Source organism: Macrobrachium nipponense, chromosome 5 (assembly GCF_015104395.2).
Source record: "Macrobrachium nipponense isolate FS-2020 chromosome 5, ASM1510439v2, whole genome shotgun sequence".
Taxonomy (NCBI): Eukaryota; Metazoa; Arthropoda; class Malacostraca; order Decapoda; family Palaemonidae; genus Macrobrachium; species Macrobrachium nipponense.
In genome coordinates, this window is record NC_061107.1 from 144,129,088 (window position 1) to 144,150,078 (window position 20,991).

Genomic DNA, 20,991 nt, shown 5'->3' on the forward strand with positions numbered 1-20,991 from the left:
TGGTTGAAGTCGCTGAGGTGGATGAGTAGAGGAGGAGTTTTCGCAAATTCAAAATTTTCTTCTTATAGTAAGGAGGGAGTCTTTTTCAGATCAGCTATACATTTCATTGTTCTGTCAATTGAGTTAAAACGAGCTTTCATATAACAGTACTTGATGACGTCTTAAAGGAGTTATCAGACCAAATAATAAAGAAATAAAGAAATAAGACTAAGGAACTTAGTCTTACCTGGATTTCCTCCAGAGGAATGTCTCCACTTTCTGTCAGATCATAAGAGTGTTTCACTGTAGGGCCGAGGTCACTCTTACTATGGATCAAGAGAAAGATATGTTTGCAAGCAAGAGTTATACACCAGACAATTAGTTCAATGAAAATCATTAATTCATCAAAGAGAGATGCATCAAAATATATCAAGATATCACGTTGGAATGTAGTGCTTTTAACGGCTAGTGGAGAATAATTCAAAGTATCTTATACTATCAAATACCACAAGAATATAGTTACTTGATGTGATCATTTGCAAGAAAAACATCTTGGACTCTTGTCATGTCAACGCCATCAGCATCCTTGCTGGAGGAGGCCTCTATGCTCAATGTTTCTGGAACGCTCAGTCTGCGGAAAAGGTCAGAAAGGGATACCAACTGAGTCCTTGCTTAAGGATTCTGAAAGAGTCGAGACATTCAGTACCTAGACCTTGGAGGAATAATTCCTCCAAGGCCTAGACCCATCAAGGTTTCATGGTTTAGTTGATCAGTTTCATTGTGGAAAGGAATTTTTAAAAACTTTGCTCTATTCATTTCATAAAGTTAATTTAGTGTGAGCCTGTTTACTGCTAACTGTCGTAAGTAAAGTCAACAAGAAATGCTATGAATGTGTTTTAAATGATTATGCATATCATTCAATGAAAAAAAAAGGTCAATAATACGATACGAAAGTGCAAAATGATTGTTTTGTCCAGCCGGAAAGAGAACCAGTATGTAATCAAAGATAAACTGAAATCTCTTTCCTTCTTCTTCTTATGTGGACAACAAAACCTCATAAAATGTGTGGTTGTTGACAGATTTAGACAGAAACCTGTTGCAGGCGCCTATGAAGTAGTTCCCTTACCCCAAGATATAGAAGTCAGGTGAAACTTGGGGCAGGAATGTCAAGCTCAAAGTGTTGTCGGATTCATCAAAATCTTCGTTGACGGATCCCACTGTCACAGAGAAGTTCATTTGCGGGTTTGGATGATTGTTGGTGAAGGAAATGACTTCGTCTCTCTTTTGTTTGAACAGGAGCGCAATGCTTTCCTGCAATCATAATCATCACTCTAAGAGATACATTGCTTATTTGAGCTAAAACTCTCTCTCTCTCTCTCTCACTCTCTCTCTCTCTCTCTCTCTCTCATGAAAAGCATGTCTCTTACCTTATCAGCAGGTCTCAGCTTCGTGCGGGAAGAGGTACAGACCTGGACAGGTAGGCAGGCTTCACTACTCGCCAAACAGCTTCCATCGCTTTGACAGGAAAGGTCAGTGAAACTGTTAGTAAAGTAAGCTCTCCTTAATGCCAGTCCCTGAGGCGTCGTTAGGGTGAGCGTAGGATCGAATGCCGTGGCGTTCTCCACTGTTATGTCAATTGTTAGCTCTACATCTCTCAAACCAACGTCAAAAGGCATCCTAGAGGGTGAAGAGTTAGAATTAGGAACATGCATTGTAATCGGGTTCCGTGTGCACACTCGAGGTCCAGTGACGTTCAAGGAAAAATCTAAAAAATTTGTTTTTGCAATTGAACCAAAGATACTGTACATATTTCAACACTCGCTGAGAAAAAATAAAACTTATTGTCTCTGCGAACCTTGGGCTATCTCTCTCTCTCTCTCTCTCTCTCTCTCTCTCTCTCTCTCTCTCTCTCTCTCTCTCTCTCTCTCTCAAACCAACAAACAAGCAAACAAACACATTAAAAAGTACATCAGTGCTACTATTTTGTTTTATTTTTTATTTTTTATTTCATTTATTTATTTTTTTGTCAAAAGGCAGATTTGCAGTCAATACCTTTGCGTCTTTGTTTCGATTCCGATGTTGGTAGTGGCAATGCAAGAGGTAATGTTACTGCTGCAGCTTAATCTGACTGAGGTTGTCCTCGCGAGATCCTTCCACTGAGTCCCTGGATTTTCAAGGTCCTCCAAGACAGGCATCATGGTTTCCTCGGACGAAGGTCTGACCTCTGCCAATGTCATCTTCAGGTCAGAGTATGAGACGTCTACCACATCTTCGGCGCTCGAGATCTGATGAGCAAATGAATTCCTTCAGTGACGGTTTACCACTTTAATGGTCAGATTTCAATAGCTTCTTTCCCTCGTACTTCTTATTATGTTACATGAATAATATTCTAATGCAACAGTCCTGATATAGAAAATGATTTCAGTACAATTGCTTGCCAGCAAAATTAGATAAGCATTTGGACATTTTAAAGTGGAGAGATTCCAGCATTTCATCAAACATAGCAAAAAATTCATTTCTTTTTCACTTTCTTTTGATTTATTTTTTAATGTTTGCTGAGAGGAGCAAAATGAGTGATATTCTTTTCCACTGAAAATTTTCGTGTGACTACAGTGAGTGCGCCTCTCAAATTTTACCTCAATGTAGACAGGAAACGAAAAATGATTGATCCCAACGTTTTCTAGCTCTACGCGTCGCTCAAGGGAAGCCTGGCTGTTCTCCTCGAATAGAATCCGCTTTCCCCACCTCTGGCTGACATCGAGATTTAAAATCAACTCCATTTCTGGAACAAAAACAAAACGGCAGTATTGGAAGAGAGTTTTGCACAGGTATTCATCAAGCGCACGTGAAATGTGGTCTACAACTACAGTAACGGTGCAAAATTACAAAAAGTAGAAAGAATTTTTGAAAAAGAAATTTGTGACAAGGATTGAGATTATAGAAAGGAGAGATGCTTATGCAAATAATGCACTCACACACACACACACACACACACACACACACATATATATATATATATATATATATATATATATATATATATATGTGTGTGTGTGTGTGTGTGCATATATACATATATATATATATATATATATATATATATATATATATATATATATATATATATATATATTTCTTGTTGCTCTAATGCAAACCATCAAGACAAGATTGTAGGTGAAGAATGAATGTTAGCAAAAAATTTCTAGTTAAGTTGATGAATAAAAAAAAACGCGTTTTCGAAACCAGTTGCTGACCTTAATATCTTGTTGCAGCAGAAACAATTAGTCATTCATAAAATTTTTATTTCTTAAGGCAAAACTACAGTTAAACTAATGGAGAGAAGCAGTCAATTGTTATCGTTTCTAAAATGAAAATGTGATACGAACTCGAAAACAAACAGTAGAGGTTGTTATCACCAATGCTACAGGACTATGAGAGTCATGACATGATGCTGAAGAGAAAGGTGCCAAGACTCGACATCTGGATGTTTCAGTTGTATCACTTTATGCGTGCATATATATATATATATATATATATATATAATATATATATATATATATATATGTGTGTGTGTGTGTGTGTGTGTGTGTGTGTGTATGTGTGTTTGTGTGCGCGCGCGTGTGTGTGTGTTCAAAATATCACAGTAGATTCAGGTGACTTCATTAAATAACCGAATTCCACAGGAAAATTATATACAGAAATCCAAGCGCTTTCGTCTTTATTAAGACATCGTCAAGGAAACGAATGTGTCTATGCATATATATATAGATATATATATATATATATATATAGATATATATATATATATATAACTGAATCACGAAAGTTTAGAACGTGATAAATACATAAAATAAAGATATAAGCCACGAAGGAAAGTGAAAACACTGTAGTAGCTGCTACTCCAATGTTTCACTTTCCTTGGTGGCTTACCTTTATATATATATATATATATATATATAATATATATATATATATATGTATTATATATATATAGGATATATATATATATATATATATATATATATATATATAGTATATATATATATATATAGTAGAATTTCTTGAGAACACGATCTTTTATTTCAAGAATTCATATTTAATTGAATCATCCCAGAAACGCGGAACTTCTAAAGAAAAGTCCAAGAGCATGAGGTGGATGCAGCTAGGAGCCGAAGGAGCACTGCAAACACATTTTAGCAATGCCAACAGTGCACCACGAAAGGTGTACTGACGGCACTAGCCCTCTACAGTAGCCATATAGTATGGAGTTCGGTATTTTTCTTGTTGTTAGTGGTATATGCGTAAAAAAATATTTAGAATAGATGGAGTGTAAGGCGTGCATCCAAATTGATAGAATACCTTACCAACAACAAAATTGTGTTCACTGCGGCAGTCGACCTCAACGATGAGGTGGAGGGTATGATCAGGCCTCTGAAGATCAACTTGCTCTTCACTGAACCGGAATGAATGAACACCAATCTTTATAACAGGCGCCGTCCTGCAAAAGTCGAAAAGTATATAGAGTTTTTGGATAAAAGAAAATGTTGGATTGGATGTGCAATAGAACAAATATACGTGACACGATGGCTTAACACAGGAAAGCGTTCTTTATTTACAAGAAACATACAAAACCACGGTATTCATTAATTATTCTCTTTCAGGATAATTCAGCAATACTCAAAGTGATGGCAATCTCGAAAGAACCCCATTTTAAGAGGTACGATAGCAAACAACAGTATATATACTGCCTTTATAGCATTCAAAGCAGTTACTTTGTCACTTGTGATGCATTTTCTCCACTAAAGAATCGTAAAAGCAAACACACAAAAGAAGTTAATAAAAAATAACTTAAAGTGAAAAAAACTGAAAGAGTTTCTGTTGCATTGACATGTGCCTGGCTGTCGAACTTCCCATTTCCAGAGGCCTTCATCCCTCACACCGTTAGACTTTGGAACATCTTCCCTGAGGACGTTGGACCACTGGAACTTCAGAAGTTCAAACTAAGATACAATTCATTATTGCCCTAATACTATTCTTGTCTTTTAATCATTTGCTCACATTCTTTATTGGTTTATTCATTTGTTTATTCATTTTTTCTTAATGGGTGATCTCTTCTTTGTGTGATCTCTGTTACTTCCTTCTATTGAATACCGTTTTGGAAGCTTTTGGAAGCTTAAATTTCAGGTAATGGCCTCAGAGAGCATGATCCATATGAATAGGGTTCAACTTCTGAATAATAATAATAATAATAATAATAATAATAATAATAATAATAATAATAATAATAATAAATAATAATAATAATAATATCAGGAGAGGGATCTTCCAGGGCGACTCACTGTCCCCACTACTCTTCGTAGTAGCCATGATTCCCATGACAAAAGTACTACAGAAGATGGATGCCGGGTACCAACTCAAGAAAAGAGGCAACAAAATCAACCATCTGATGTTCATGGACGACATCAAGCTGTATGGTAAGAGCATCAAAGAAATAGATACCCTAATCCAGACTGTAAGGATTGTATCTGGGGACATCAGGATGGAGTTTGGAATAGAAAAATGCGCCTAAGTCAACATACAAAAAGGCAAAGTAACGAGAACTGAGGGGATAAAGCTACCAGATGGGAGCAACATCAAACACATAGTTGAGACAGGATACAAATACCTGGGAATAATGGAAGGAGGGGATATAAAACACCAAGAGATGAAGGACACGATCAGGAAAGAATATATGCAGAGACTCCAGGCGATACTCAAATCAAAACTCAACGCCGGAAATATGATAAAAAGCCATAAACACATGGGCAGTGCCAGTAATCAGATACAGTGCAGGAATAGTGGAATGGACGAAGGCAGAACTCCGCAGCATAGGTCAGAAAACCAGGAAACATATGACAATACACAAAGCACTACACCCAAGAGCAAATACGGACAGACTATACATAACACGAAAGGAAGGAGGGAGAGGACTATTAAGTATAGAGGACTGCGTCAACATCGAAAATAGAGCACTGGGGCAATATCTGAAGACCAATGAAGACGAGTGGCTAAAGAGTGCACGGGACGAAGGACTAATAAAAGTAGACGAAGACCCAGAAATATACAGAGACAGGAGAAAGACAGACAGAACAGAGGACTGGCACAACAAACCAATGCACGGACAATACATGAGACAGACTAAAGAACTAGCCAGCGATGACACATGGCAATGGCTACAGAGGGGGAGAGCTAAAGAAGGAAACTGAAGGAATGATAACAGCGGCACAAGATCAGGCCCTAAGAACCAGATATGTTCAAAGAACGATAGACGGAAATAACATCTCTCCCATATGTAGGAAGTGCAATACGAAAAATGAAACCATAAACCACATAGCAAGCGAATGCCCGGCACTTGCACAGAACCAGTACAAAAAGAGGCATGATTCAGTGGCAAAAGCCCTCCACTGGAGCCTGTGCAAGAAACATCAGCTACCTTGCAGTAATAAGTGGTACGAGCACCAACCTGAGGGAGTGATAGAAAACGATCCTCTGGGACTATGGTATCAGAACCGATAGGGTGATACGTGCAAACAGACCAGACGTGACGTTGATTGACAAAGTCAAGAAGAAAGTATCACTCATTGATGTCGCAATACCATGGGACACCAGAGTTGAAGAGAAAGAGAGGGAAAAAATGGATAAGTATCAAGATCTGAAAATAGAAATAAGAAGGATATGGGATATGCCGGTGGAAATCGTACCCATAATCATAGGAGCACTAGGCACGATCCCAAGATCCCTGAAAAGGAATCTAGAAAAACTAGAGGCTGAAGTAGCTCCAGGACTCATGCCAGAAGAGGTGTCGGTCCTAGGAAAACGGGACACATAGTAAGAAAAGTGATGGACTCCTAAACGAGGCAGGATGCAACCCGGAACCCCACACTATAAATACCACCCAGTCGAATTGGAGGACTGTGGTAGACCAAAAAAAAAAAAAAAAAAAAAAAAAAATAAAAATAATAATAATAATAATAATAATAATAATAATAATAATAATAATAATAATAATAATAATATATAGCGGCAGGTCAGCACCAGCCGATGAAAACGCAGCTCGCGGTTGACCCCTGCTGACCTGCCGCTATATATTGAGTAGATCTTGACAACAATAATAATAATAATAATAATAATAGTAATGTGCTTCAGAGGCCATATATAAGAACTGGGTGAAGACAGAATTCGACGTTCGTACCTGAGAGAAACGACGGCATTAGACTGTGGTGACCCAACGAGTAGGTCAGGATACCCGTTGCCATCGAGGTCATGACCACTGGCCAGGCTGTAGCCAAATCCAACCATATGTGGTTTGACATCTGCTCCGTGGATCACCTGATAAAAATTATGTATTTATGTAGCTCTCTCTCTCTCTCTCTCTCTCTCTCTCTCTCTCTTTATATATATATATATATATATATATATATATATAGAATATATAGACAGATAGATAGATAGATAGATAGATATATAATATATATATATATAGTATATATACATATATATATATATATATAATTATATATATATATATATATATATATATATATATTATATATATATGCATATACGGAGATTGAGGACAGATGGAAATGCACACGAACAATTAAATTCCATTTATTGTGGCCGACGTTGGATGCACGAGACGGCTACCAAAAGTCTGTGTCTGTAGACACCGAGGTGTTAGTTATAGTTGGGGATGCAGATTGCCCAGGCCTGAATTATCAAATATAAAGAATCACAGGTTGATATAAAAAAAATTATGAAATGATAGCCTCAGCCCAACACGAGAACGAGCTTACGACTTTAGAGTCAATTTTCATGAAAGCACTCGTTCCCACGTTAAATGCCAAGACGTCTTCTAGCTTTAATTTTTTTTCTTCTACTGTTCTGTTTTACTTTCAGCTAGTTTTACCACTTTGTGTGTTTAATCACTTTTTAGCCATGTACAGGGTAGGTTTGTTTTTAAAGTGTTTTAAGAATCTTTTTTTTTTTTTACACATTGAAGTTCCTTTTTATCAAACGAAATTATACGTGTCATTTGCACCCTTGAAGATGCAATGGATTATTGCGAAACGCCGTTGGCCACAATAAAATGAGTTAATTGTTCATGCGCCTTTCCATCTGCCCTTGGGCTCCGTATTGGCCTTATGCCTTCATCATCGACTTGTAGTATATATATATATATATATATATATATATATATATATATATATATATATATATAATACCTTTCAATTTCACTGTAGAAATGCTGATTTAATCACACTAAATAAAAGCAACAGGACAGCAACCGAAATCGCTCTCATACTGTTGCTCACCGTGAGTGAACTATTTTAGTGGGTCTCTACTAGGTACTTTTAGTATGATATTCAATCAATTGGAAGCTGACAATAAAAGATTATATTTTTTGCGTTAAAATCTACAAGAAATTCGGTTACCTTAAATTCGGCAGTCTTTCAGTGTTGCTTTAATTTTCAAATTGTGCATCCATTAATCGTAGTGCATAACAGTTGACTATTTCCTAAGTACTACAACATAAAGATAACTTTTTTATGATCCTGAGTGTTCATAAAATATCACTTATCCAAAGTCAACCATAGATTCTGTTGATTTACTGGCCGAAGTAACTATACTCTGTTTTTTTCCATCTGTCCACCCGCCTGTGGTGTTTGCGTATGGTAACACTGCGTCCCGGGCTTTAGATAGTTTCATTCAGCAATTATAATGATATCCTATTTCGAATATTAACGGTGTAATTCGCATACAGTAAATTATTAAAACACTTTTCATTTGTAAATGTACACCTAGATAACCTTTTATTTACCTAAAACTTACACATAGCGTAACTATCTAAAGCCCGGGACGCAGTGTTACCATACGCAAACACCAAAGGCGGGTGGACAGATGGAAAAAAACAGAATATAGTTACGTCTGGATCCTTTTAATTCGACTTCAATGGTGTAGTCGTTTTGGCCTGATAGTCAGTTCAGCTGGTGAAACTTATGAGGTTCTTGTGGCATTATGTAGATCTATGATAAAACTTTGCTGTTATACATAGAGAAGAAATGCCATGATGAGCCAGCCTTTATGGGTACGCAGGCCTGAAATGGTTTCTATTTCATTCGTCATAGCAGTCTCAACCCTGAATACAAACAGATAAAGCACAGTCATCCTAATTCTATCCACTGATCACTTAAAAAGCAAAGAGAATGACACCGAAAGTAGTTCCTTGATACCTGAGATGGCTGAGGTTTGAGTCCTTCCTTGGAACCCGAGTATATAAACACAGCTCCGCCGTTGGCTTGCTGTGGCGCTCCCACTGCAATATCTGGAAACATATTCCGCAAGATTATACGTCCGAAAAAATCAAATATTTAGTAATATCAAAATCAGTTGTTTACCCAAACTGTCAAGGAAAACCTCTTTGATTGCGCGAAAAACTGCTTCCTCTTATGAAATATAGAATTGTGTAATTGGGGTCCTGTTTTGTCTCTCTTACTGGAATTGAAAAAGTAAAACTGATAATTATCATTAAATGAAAAAAGACTTTGCAGAAGGTAATTCACTTACCCTGGTATCCGTCCTTGTTTAGATCCCCCAGACACGCGACGCTTGCACCGAATCTGCTGAATTCTTGTGGGCCGTCGTAAGTCGAATGTTTACCCTGAAAGCATTTCTAGAATACATAGTTGTGTAAGGAAATACATCGGCTTCAGCCTGATTTTTTTCCACGCTTGATAAGAATAGGTACAATTTCTAGTGCATCAGTTATTCCTTTAACATTTATATAATGTGATCTATTTCATTTTGATTAAATTTTGGCGGAATTGATATATGCGTGTGTGAGAAGGTAGTAAAGACACGTGGAAAGAGCTTACAGAATTGCAGAAAGAACAGCTGGTGGAAGTAAGTAAACATTATCAGAAACTAAATTAGGAGTAAGACTCTGAGAAGAGTTTTATCCCATAGAAATGAGCATCAAGAGCGGTAAGTTTTGTTGCTGATGTGTTGACGTTACAATGTGCACAGACTCCACCTTTTGGAAGACTTGCCTCTTCTTATATCCGCTGTACAGCACCAAATACACCTAACCTTCGAGTCTTTTCTCTAAAACACAGCTGACAAAGCTTGCTTCTACTGATCCTTTTCAGATCTCTCACTATGACTTCCAAATAAGATGAGAAGTCATAGTGAGAGATTTGAAAAGGATCAGTGGAAGGAAACCTTGTCAACTGTGTTTTAGAGGAAAGCTTTACTCGAAGGTTAGGCGCTGTGCTGTTGAAAAGTTGGAGATGCAAACACGAACATCAAAGTGAACATAAAAAGAAGATAGGCTACCGAAAATTTTTTGTTCATGAAGAAACCATTACTGCTACCAAACGAAAGCACCCTGTCATCATTGGCCGAGTCAAAACCCTCCATGGAGACTGCATACGGTCTAAATTATTGAGGTCATATTTCTATTACTTCCAGTGATAAATCATTTGCGAAGGGAATTATGAAGAGAAATAAAAATTTCATGGCTTGTTATGTATATAAAGGGAGAATAATCTAAGTAGAGAATGTCCCAGTCCATTCAGTGCCTGTGTACATAAAGAAGAAGCACAATACTTTTGAGGGTGCTTCAAGAAGGTAGCAGCTTCCCGGTCCACAGTAGGATTTTTTTGATGGGGCTGTAAATGTGCTGCCTTTATCCCACCATGATTAGAATACCACATGGGGAATCAAGTAAGAAATACCTCATTCACTGTTTTTGTTCACAGAGGAACAATGGGATTTAACAAAAGTATAGCCCTGTAGGAATTTTATCTACGAAAATTTATCTTTTGGTATTCCAAATCTGTATGGCCAATGCGTCCGTGTTTTTTGTCGCTGAAGAATTTAGGTTACGTCACTGATATGAAGGTTAAAAATGACAAAAATATCACGACTTTCCCCTCATTTTCAATCTTACCTTTTTTCCCAGGACGACAATTTTCCCCGTCTCCATCCAAAGAGAGTTTGCATATTCTCGACTGACGCGGCCAAAAGGCGCTCCGACGATCACTTCATCCTCACCGTCTCCGTCGATATCACAGGTTTCGAGGCTGAAGCCCGCCCTCTCTCCGACGGTCAAGCCCATGACCTCCAGTAGTTGGCTCGAGTGCGGACTACCAGCAGTCTTGATGACCTTCGCATCTACCTAAAGTTAAAAAGAGTGCATCACCGTAACTGGAAGTGAAAGGTTATTTCTTGTGTAATAAGTAACAGAGTCCTTTTCACGTAACCTAAAGTCAAATAGATTTTAGAATGACTGTAAGAAAAGGAGGAAAGTAGTTACATTTATGAGTTAACGAATAGCTTTTGATCTTGCTTTATTGACTTCTCGAGCAACGAACACAAGCGGCATTTAAATGTTAGAAAAAACACTAAATACAGCTCAAGTCAAATGCAATAAAATATGAAAAAAAAAAATTACAAAAGAATTAGTTCCTATCCTCATCACCTGGACAGTCATTTTGCATACCGAAAATGTGATATACCTCTACATCGGTACATAAGAAAATAGTTAGTTTTAAAGTTTGGTAAAAATTTATCCATTAAAATATAGTTTGGTTTATCGAACAAATTTGACGTATGTTAGGGAAAAAATGCGGGTGGTGTAAATTAGTCAAAAGCTTCCAAGAAAGAAAATATTCTAAAAAACAATTCCTAGACACAAATTTTGATAAGGTCTGACAGTAGTTTTACATAGCAGATGGTGAGAAACGCATCTAGTATCATCACATATAACTGGAATCATAAAATAGATCTGTACGGAGGTCAGAATCTTCATGAGGCAATAGTAACGAGAACTGGAGATAAATAATCTGAGGACAGAAAAAGTGTAAAAGTAACAAATGAACACAAAACCAATCATTATCTATCATATAATTTCCTTGTTAATGTTTGTCTAGCTAGTAAACGGGTAGATTAGACGAGCACAAAAGCTTGTGCAGATTAGCTTTAGGTTATATAAGGCGGTAGCTAGCCGGCATGACAGGTAGAACCCTCAGCTGACTGAGATGGGTCAAAAATCATTTGCAAAGGCCAGTGAAGACAGAAGCATAGTCTAGGGAGCTCTCGATCATCTTACATTGGAAAATAACAAATCCTTTATACAATGGAATCTTTTTAGATGTCTTTGTTTGTTCACAGATTCATTTGAATGATTACCTAAATTCTAGACACTGGAACAATCAAGTATCACACTTTTAATAAAAAAAAAAAAAGGTAGATACAACATACCAGGATATTTGAACAATGGCTTAGTATTCTTAAATCAGAACTAAAAAACTGAAATTGACAATAAATAGATGTGATGATAAAAGTTAGATGCTGTAATGATCATTCCATCCTTACCTGTCCTGTACCAATGCAAGATGCTACAATCCCATCTCCATGGCTGCCAGGAGCAACATGCCAGCCTTTGTAGTAATTTCCTTCACAAATATCTGTCAAATCGTATTGCAGAACCTCTCTAGTCGTGATATTGTAGGTTATTATCTTGACTAGGAAAATGAAAAGATGAGTTAGATGCAGATCTTCTCTTCAGACAAATGTCAACAAGAATACAGGATGCAAGAGAATTACCATCCTATCATAGATTCACCACATGAGAGTATGTGTGTGTGTATTGAATTCAATATAAATCTCTGGATTATTTCAAACTGAATATACTTACATTTGCTGCTCTCTAAGCTAATGCTGGGACAACTCACGAAGATCGCTGTATTGTCCTGCAAAATAAAGGCATTTAGTTTACGCATATAAGTTATCTCTGGAAATTCTCATAGTTGCTTATAAACAAGGAGGATAAATGTTAATTCTGTGTCGACTTGAAATCTAGGAAAGGAACACTCTCCTTATGATACAAGGTGTATGAAACATTTTCTACTTGCATATCATAAAACCAATATTTAATTTCATAGCTTCACTGAAATCCAATTTAAAGCTTCTCGGGACAACTTCCGGACACCAGTTTATGAATTAAATTTCGTAAAGTTTTTTTCCCTAGATACTGAAATACTGAAACACGTGATATATATATATATATATAATATATATATATATTATATATATATATATATATATATATATAGATATGACAAAATAATATGTAAATAATAAAGAAAAATAAGCCACTCGGTACTTAAAAGGTCATTATGTACTCCCCATAAAACTTTCAATAATCAAATTCTTTTTTTAGTATTTGGCGACCTGCACTGGCATGATCTACTAGTCCTTAATGTAAGATAAAACATGAAATTAATGATAAAGAGAGTTTTTTAATCTCTCAAAACATCAAACTCACTCTTCCAAATATACAGAGACGATTAAGTGAATGAGTATTAAAGTAATTGCTCTACCCATGATGCTAAAAAAAATAAAATACATTAAAAATTCCTATCTATAATATATATATATATATATATATATATATATATATATATATTATATATATATATATATATATATATATATATATAGTATGTATAACTGAATCACAAAAGTTAGGAACGTGATAAATCCATAAATAAAAGATAAATGCCACGAAGGAAAAATAAACGAAGGAGTCTGCAAGATCTTTCGACTTAAAAGTCCTTTACTAAAGCAGATACTGCTTCAGTAAAGGACTTTTAAGTCGAAAGATCTTGCAGACTCCTTCGTTTATTTTTCCTTCGTGGCATTTATTTTTATTTATTATATATATATATATATATATATATATATATAATATATATATATATATATATATCTAATAAAAGGAGCCCATAAAAACACCAAAATATAGAGAGAAAAGTGCTATATTTCAGAGACTGCTGTCTCCCTCTTCAGGTAGAAGAATCTACCTGAAGAGGGAGACAGCAGTCTCTGAAATATAGTACTATTCTCTCTATATTTTGGTGTTTTTATGGGCTCCTTTTATTGAATGGAATTCTGTAGTTAAAAAACATTTTTACCAGTCATATATATATAATCACAGTAGTTGCACGTGACTTACAAAATAAAAATATATATATAGATATCCATATAACTAATAAGTTATATATATATAAGAATATAGATTAAATATATATTATATATGTATATATATAAATATACATTATATAATATATATATATATATATATATATATATTATATATCAATAGAAGGGTCCACAGTAATACTCTTATTTATATTGACAAAATGTATTTGTAAAATTATTCATAGTGCTTAAAGCTTTCGTCCATCCTTCAGTGGATAATTTAGCAAATATATTTCGTCTTTATAACAAGAGTATCACTGTGGACTCTTCTATTAGTAACTGAGAAGCACGATAGGTATTTTTATATTTCATTTATATATTTATTTATGTTTGTCTGTGTATATATATATATACATGCTTAAAACCCGAGAAATAATAACCTCACCAAAGTACAAGCGCATCGGAGATGCTTTTAAGTGAACCTGTTGATACCCTAAAATTTCTAATTACTTTTATTCATTCATATAACATTCTTTCATCATTACAAAAGAAATCAACACATTTTTGTTGTTGCTTAAGTTCTGGTCTGGTGTTTTTCAAAGAATATTTGCCGCAACATTACGGAGTAATAATATTATATTTTACTTGATGAAGATGCATTAAAAACAATAAATAGATATTTGCATTTAGAATGGAGAGAAATTTTATAACTTACTTTGGAAAAGGCGGCCGAAAAGCCGCAATACACGAAGTCATCTGAAACATTAGAGATTAAAGTTAGATGTTGCACATTCTGGAGTAAAGCTGATAAGTGGTGTATACGAGCAACGGATGTTTTCCATTCCACGTACGTTGGAAGACAATGGAGAGAGCGTTTACATGATCTTAAATACAAGTGTTCACTCAAGCGTCAAGTGGAACAGCTTTACTGGTAATTTTCCTACAACTTCTGTTACCTTGCAGTATATAAAGGCATACCAGTGTTGCCCACTGTAGGGTAATTGCCCTACGCGTATAGGGTAATCCGAACAAAATCTTAAGACAGTGGGGCAATATTTGCAAGTGTAGGGTAATTGTAACAAGGTAGGTTTAGATCAATAGGCTTATTAGTATTTATGATATTGTATATAAACATTTATTATCAAAGCCGCAGATTGTTGAGTCATTTACAGTTATGTAGGGCAATTTCTCGTCTCCTGTAAGGGGCGTAGGGTTAGAGGGGTTGGCATCACTGAGGCATACTAGCTCAAGCTAAGTTTATTTTGATAATTCATATATCATTATTACAAATGCCTTTATCATAACTGTAAATTCAAATATCTGAATCGGTTAATGAAAGTCGCAAAAAGATGATTGACAGCTGTGGATTCATTATTAAAAGCCTGACCCTCTAATGTTTGCAAACTTAGTTTATGTTTCCAGATTGGCTTCATTTTTTAGTGTGTTTGAAAAAACTGCTACTCAGTTGAAGACTATTTCCTATACAAGTACCTTTACAGTGTTGTGACTTCATTCACCTATTCCTACACTGCCATTTATGAAATCCTGTGAATGGACTATGATTCAATTTACTTGGCTAGAAGAGTAGAAGATGGAATATCGGGGTAAATCAACAAAAATATGCTGACGGATATGTGCACACATGTGAAACATCGCATAAAACTAAATGTTCTCATTTTGTTATGTTAAGATGATGCATTTACACTCTTTCAAGAAACTTGTTAGAATAGGCATACTTAACGATTATAAAGGAAAATAATTTATAAGTCAAGTCCAGGTCTCTATACTCTAGCACAAACTGCTCGTAGGAATCGCAAACCTCTCCTTGGTTCATCCAGCACCTGAGGGAACCAAATAATGCCAGAACTCATCTGAAGATCAACCTCAAATGACCTTAGTATAAAATGAAATGTTTTAGTCTCCTTTAATTTCTTTTTTTTTTTACTGAATTTTATTTTAATAATGTTTTTGGTGTATGTATTTATGTTGATTTACCCTGATATTCAATCCTCTACTCTTCTGGCCAAGTAAGTTGAATCATAGTCCATTCATAGGGTTTCATAAAGAATACTGCTGCTCAGCTGAGGCCAGTTTCTTTTAGCATTTTAATATCCCAGTGTAGGAATATAGGTGAATGAAGTCACAGCGGTGAATCAAGTCACAGCACTGTATAGGAAACAGTCTTCAACAGAGTAGCAAAGTTTTAAATCTTAAAACTTACCTATGTATTCCTGACCACCTACATTCGGTTTGATTCTCACTCCTGACGAAGAAGAGGAATCCAGTAGCACACATTCGCCAACTGTTTTGTAAGAATGCAGCTGACCCCTTTTGAAAACGTTGTACGACTGCGGAGCGCATACCTTGGAAAACGATGAAGAGAAGTCTTTGTAACTTCGCAAAGTATTTGTTGATCGTAATTTTAACAGACTTTTATGCGTTAACTGACTAATCCTTCATAACTATTCATTCCGCTTCTTACCCTCGTCATCCCAGTTTTATGATAATCAGAATCATCATCATTATTATGTAAGCCGAGTTGAATGTAGCAAATAATGATCCCCGTTAGATGTAAGTAATCGGAAACAAAAAAAATTTTTAAAGGTCAGTCTAAAGCAATCAAAATGCCTATAAATTTCAGAATAGTTTAACCAAAGGATACGAAATCATTTGCTGTTACCAAGAAATTCTAGAAATTACTGAACATTGTTCCTTATTAATTAACTGTACATTTTGGTTTCCTCTTACCTGGTGAATGGTCAAGTCTGTACAAAGCAATCGGTTTCAGATACACAGAACATTATTTTATCTAGTCTCTGATGGCCAAGCTCTGCCACCAAGAAACTACGTTCTCTCTCTCTCTCTCTCTCTCTCTCTCTCTCTCTCTCTCTCTCTCTCTCTCTCATTAGAATAGGAGGATGTTACAGTCCCATTTAATTATTTTATAGCTTATTCATTAACTATTTTGGGGGGTCAGGGGAGGAAGGGGGTAGAACGGGAGCGGTTTTAGAATGGGATCACCCTGATGTGTATATTGGAGGATATGTTAGCAGCTGAGTGTACTGTTCTAAGTAGATTGCTTTTTTTTTGGCCCTTTAGCCAGTCAGATCTTTTGTTTCCTCCATCCTTACGCTTTATTTTCATCAATTCTTAGGAAAATAAGGGATTTTTCTTAGATAGTGATTTTAACCCGGTATGAATCCATCTTTGCGGCGTGTTTAGTACAACACCGTTGGGGATTATCGTAAAATCATAGACAAAAGACTGTAAATATCATACAGATAATGACACCCCAAGAAATATTAGTCCTAGATAACGACCCTCGAAAACCCTTGGGGTTCACTATCTAGGAGAGATCCAGAATCAACAAACAAAGACTTTCGAAATCTCTGTAGTTTTCGCTTCTTTTCATCCTTAGTCTATCAACCATTAACTTACCAAGAGGGAAGTATTATTTCTACCACCAGCGACCACAGTTGAACCAAATCCAAACTCTACCAGGTCTCTCGTCTTATCCTGAGCGTCCGTCATATCTGTAAGAAACCAGATGTAAATCAAAGTATCAAAGTATGCCCTTCTCTTTCTCTGTCGTTATTTATATGTACTTATGTACGTACACACACACCACACACACACACACACACACACACATATATATATATATATATATATATATATATATATATATATATATATATATATATATATAATGAATGGCATTGTCGCTTCTAGAAAGTCGGATCTTTAATAAAAAGAATATGGCAAGCAGAAACTTCAGCATTTTTTTGTTAAAACTTTATTTTTATCCAACGCCTACGTTTCGGGATACAAATTCCATCTTCAGGGCTAAAAACGGGGAAAAAATTAAAATTCTATACATTAAATCAGACTAAAATGGGGCACAGTAGTAAATCATGCTTTTTAAAAAATTATATACATTAGATAATATTATATCAGTGAAATTCGAATTTTATATAAAAGTAAGATGGTAACTAATTGAATAAAAGATCAACAGTAAAAAGCAAAGCTACTAAGTACAATGACATTTTCAAAATAGATAAGCAAAACACTTAAAAACACAAACCACAAATGAACAACTAAGAAAATTACATTATTACTATAGACAGGAGAAAAATATTGAATCCTAACAGGCAAAAAATTTCTGCATATGATTACAAAAGTACAATGGATCCACAATCAAACTTTATCGCCGTCTGGAATCCTCGACGAAAAAACTAAAAAAAAAAAGCCGAACTTGACCATGATTTTCTACTTTACTGCAAGATGAGTAATATCACACCAAATTTTGTCAAATTCAAGCTCTACAGATCTTCTTTATATAACACTGACTTTTATAGGACTTCTACCGAAACCCCTTTTGAATATGAAGATTACTTTTAAGAGGAAAGCTATTAGAAGACTACAGTCCACTGTATCCCTGTTGTCTAGCAATTTTTTCAATTCTCTGACCTTACTTGATAGGTTCTTAATGAAAAGTTTATTAAACAAAAATGTAAGTACTTTTATAACTGACACTGAATCTGTACATAAGAGCAAGCTTTTAAAATTGGGACTTAAGGAACCGAAATTTATAGCCCGAAAGGATGTTGTTTTCAATTTCTCTAGTTACTCCCTCTCAGAAAAGGAAGAGTATCCTCCTTTCCATTGGCTTGGACTTTTGCCTTGCCAATTTTAGACCAAATTTTTCAAAATTCTTTTTGCCCTTTGAAATATTTTTCGATACCATTCGCCAACTACGTTCCCACACCAACTTAGAGAAGGCTCGTCAGTTCATTCAGTGTTGCTCATAAATCTTATAAATCATATGAGACTCCTTCATGGTTTCCATTTTTTAAAAGTAATGACTTTCAAATTCTCAAGTCGCTGTTCCAGAGAGAAGACATTATTGTATGTACCCCCGATAAGGGTAAAGGCATTGTCCTACTGGATAGGGATGCATATACCAACAAGATGAACCATGTCCTTTCCGACGCTACAAAATTTAGGGAGGTTGGACCTCCAGAATTTAGTCTAATATTCAAGATCGAAGACAAGATTAATCGCAGCCTTAAACAACTTTTTGACAATAATGTTTTGAATGGTCAGACATATCGGTCTCTTCATAGGTACTGGCTCTTCTTTCAATTCCTTGTATGGGTTACCTAAAATCCATAAAGAAAATGTTCCTTTACGTCCAATATTAGCTGCCTATAACTCGCCAAATTTTGCCTTAGCCAAATTTCTAGTCCCCCTACTGAATTCCTCCCAATTTATTCCCGAGATTTTACAGCAACACCCTGGTCATTTTATGGTTAGTTACGATGTAACCTCACTGTTCACCAATGTACCTCTCACCGAAACTATAGATATAATAATTAGTGCTTTATCTCCTACTGAAGATAGTGTTTTTAAAGGTTTTGATATTGACTCTTTTAGGAAACTTTTGGAACTGGCTGCAATGGATAACTATTTCATTTTTAACGGGAAAATTTACAAACAAACTGATGACATGGCAATGGGCTCTCCTTTAGGTCCCACAATTGTCAATATTTTTATGTCACTTGGAAAAACTACTTCTTGACCAGTGTCCTTCATCTTTTAAACCCATTTTTCTATAAAAGATACGTAGACGATACGTTTGTACTTTTTAAAGATAAAGATCATGCACATTTGTTCCTTAATTTCATTAACTCATTTCATCCGAACATTAATTTTACTATGGACATAGAATCGAATAACGAACTGCCATTTTTAGATATAACAATTTCACGATGTAATGATAAATTTTTAACAGGTGTTTTTAGAAAGAAGACTTTTACTGGTTTGGGAACAAATTTCTTTAGCTTTTGTTCATTGGTTTTTAAACTTAATACATGCAAGACATTATTGTGTAGGGCTTATAATTTGTCATGCAAATGGGTCAAATTGCATGAGGAAGTAGTTTTCTTGCAAAACTACTTTAGCAGAAAATGCTATCCATCCCACCTATTTGAGAAAATCTTGAGAGTTTTTAATTGACATTGATAAACCGAAAACACCCACTTGTAATGTACCTAAAAAAGAACTGTATATACCCTTGCCTTTTTGTTCAAAATATAAACTTGTAAAACGAGAGCTCATCGTCGTACTCAGCAATATGTACCCATACGTTAAATTTAATTTTATCTTCAAGAACCCCTTAAAAATCAGAAGTCTTTTCAAGTTCAAGGACACCCTACCGCAGTTGATGCGATCTTCAACGGTATATTTGTTTACTTGTCCCAAATGTAATTTGGGAACCTATGTCGGTAATTCGAGTCGGCTGTTGAAGGTTCGCATCGATTGCCATCGGGGTGTCAGTCACCGAACAGGACTAGCTTTATCTAAGAAAGAATTTCCTGCAATACGCAACCATGCAGTAAAATGTAAACATAGCATTCGGTACAATGAATTTAAAATCTTATCCCAAGCAATAGATAACCGGCCATTACCCATTCTCGAGTACCTCTTCATTAAACAATTGTCACCAACCCTCAACAACCATTCAACTGCTGTACAACTGAACATTACTTAATAGACCATTCGCCCTTTCGGTAACCTTCTCGCCTTCGTGTTTGCCTCTCCCCTTTTTTCTCACGTGTGGTTTGTTTTTTTAAGTGTTTTGCTTATTTATTTTGAAAGTGTCATTGTACTTAGTAGCTTTCCTTTTTACTGTTGATCTTTTATTCAATTAGTTACCACCTTACTTTTATATAAAATTCGAATTTCACTGATATAATGTTAATTAATCTATATATTTTTTTAAATAGCATATTTTACTACTGTGCCCCATTTTAGGCTCATTTAATGTATAGAATTTTAATTTTTTCCCTGTTTTTCACCCTGAAGATGGGATTTGTATCCCGAAACGTAGGCGTTGGATAAAAATAAAGTTTTAACGAAAAATGCTGAAGTTTCTGCTGGCCATACTCTTTTTATTATTATTATTATATTAATTATTATTATTAT

The 20,991-nt window shown here is 35.4% G+C and overlaps 1 protein-coding gene across 2 annotated transcripts in view; it reads right to left on the bottom strand.

Moving 5' to 3' along the window:
• Nucleotides 1-20,991, bottom strand: part of LOC135215701 (integrin alpha-V-like) — a 34,786-nt gene that overhangs the window by 3,961 nt on the left and 9,834 nt on the right. Inside the window, exons 4-19 of one of the 2 annotated variants that reach the window (XM_064250659.1) lie at nucleotides 17,443-17,537; nucleotides 16,226-16,367; nucleotides 14,720-14,760; nucleotides 12,719-12,773; nucleotides 12,397-12,545; nucleotides 10,970-11,197; nucleotides 9,586-9,679; nucleotides 9,252-9,343; nucleotides 7,211-7,347; nucleotides 4,344-4,477; nucleotides 2,616-2,761; nucleotides 2,032-2,264; nucleotides 1,407-1,656; nucleotides 1,106-1,290; nucleotides 503-610; nucleotides 227-305 (exon numbers count right to left, since the gene is read on the bottom strand). In XM_064250659.1, coding sequence (XP_064106729.1) covers nucleotides 227-305; nucleotides 503-610; nucleotides 1,106-1,290; nucleotides 1,407-1,656; nucleotides 2,032-2,264; nucleotides 2,616-2,761; nucleotides 4,344-4,477; nucleotides 7,211-7,347; nucleotides 9,252-9,343; nucleotides 9,586-9,679; nucleotides 10,970-11,197; nucleotides 12,397-12,545; nucleotides 12,719-12,773; nucleotides 14,720-14,760; nucleotides 16,226-16,367; nucleotides 17,443-17,537 — 2,168 coding nt within the window. Of the gene's footprint in view, nucleotides 1-226; nucleotides 306-502; nucleotides 611-1,105; nucleotides 1,291-1,406; nucleotides 1,657-2,031; nucleotides 2,265-2,615; nucleotides 2,762-4,343; nucleotides 4,478-7,210; nucleotides 7,348-9,251; nucleotides 9,344-9,585; nucleotides 9,692-10,969; nucleotides 11,198-12,396; nucleotides 12,546-12,718; nucleotides 12,774-14,719; nucleotides 14,761-16,225; nucleotides 16,368-17,442; nucleotides 17,538-20,991 lie in introns of both variants that reach the window. The other variant, XM_064250657.1, reaches the window with a different exon arrangement.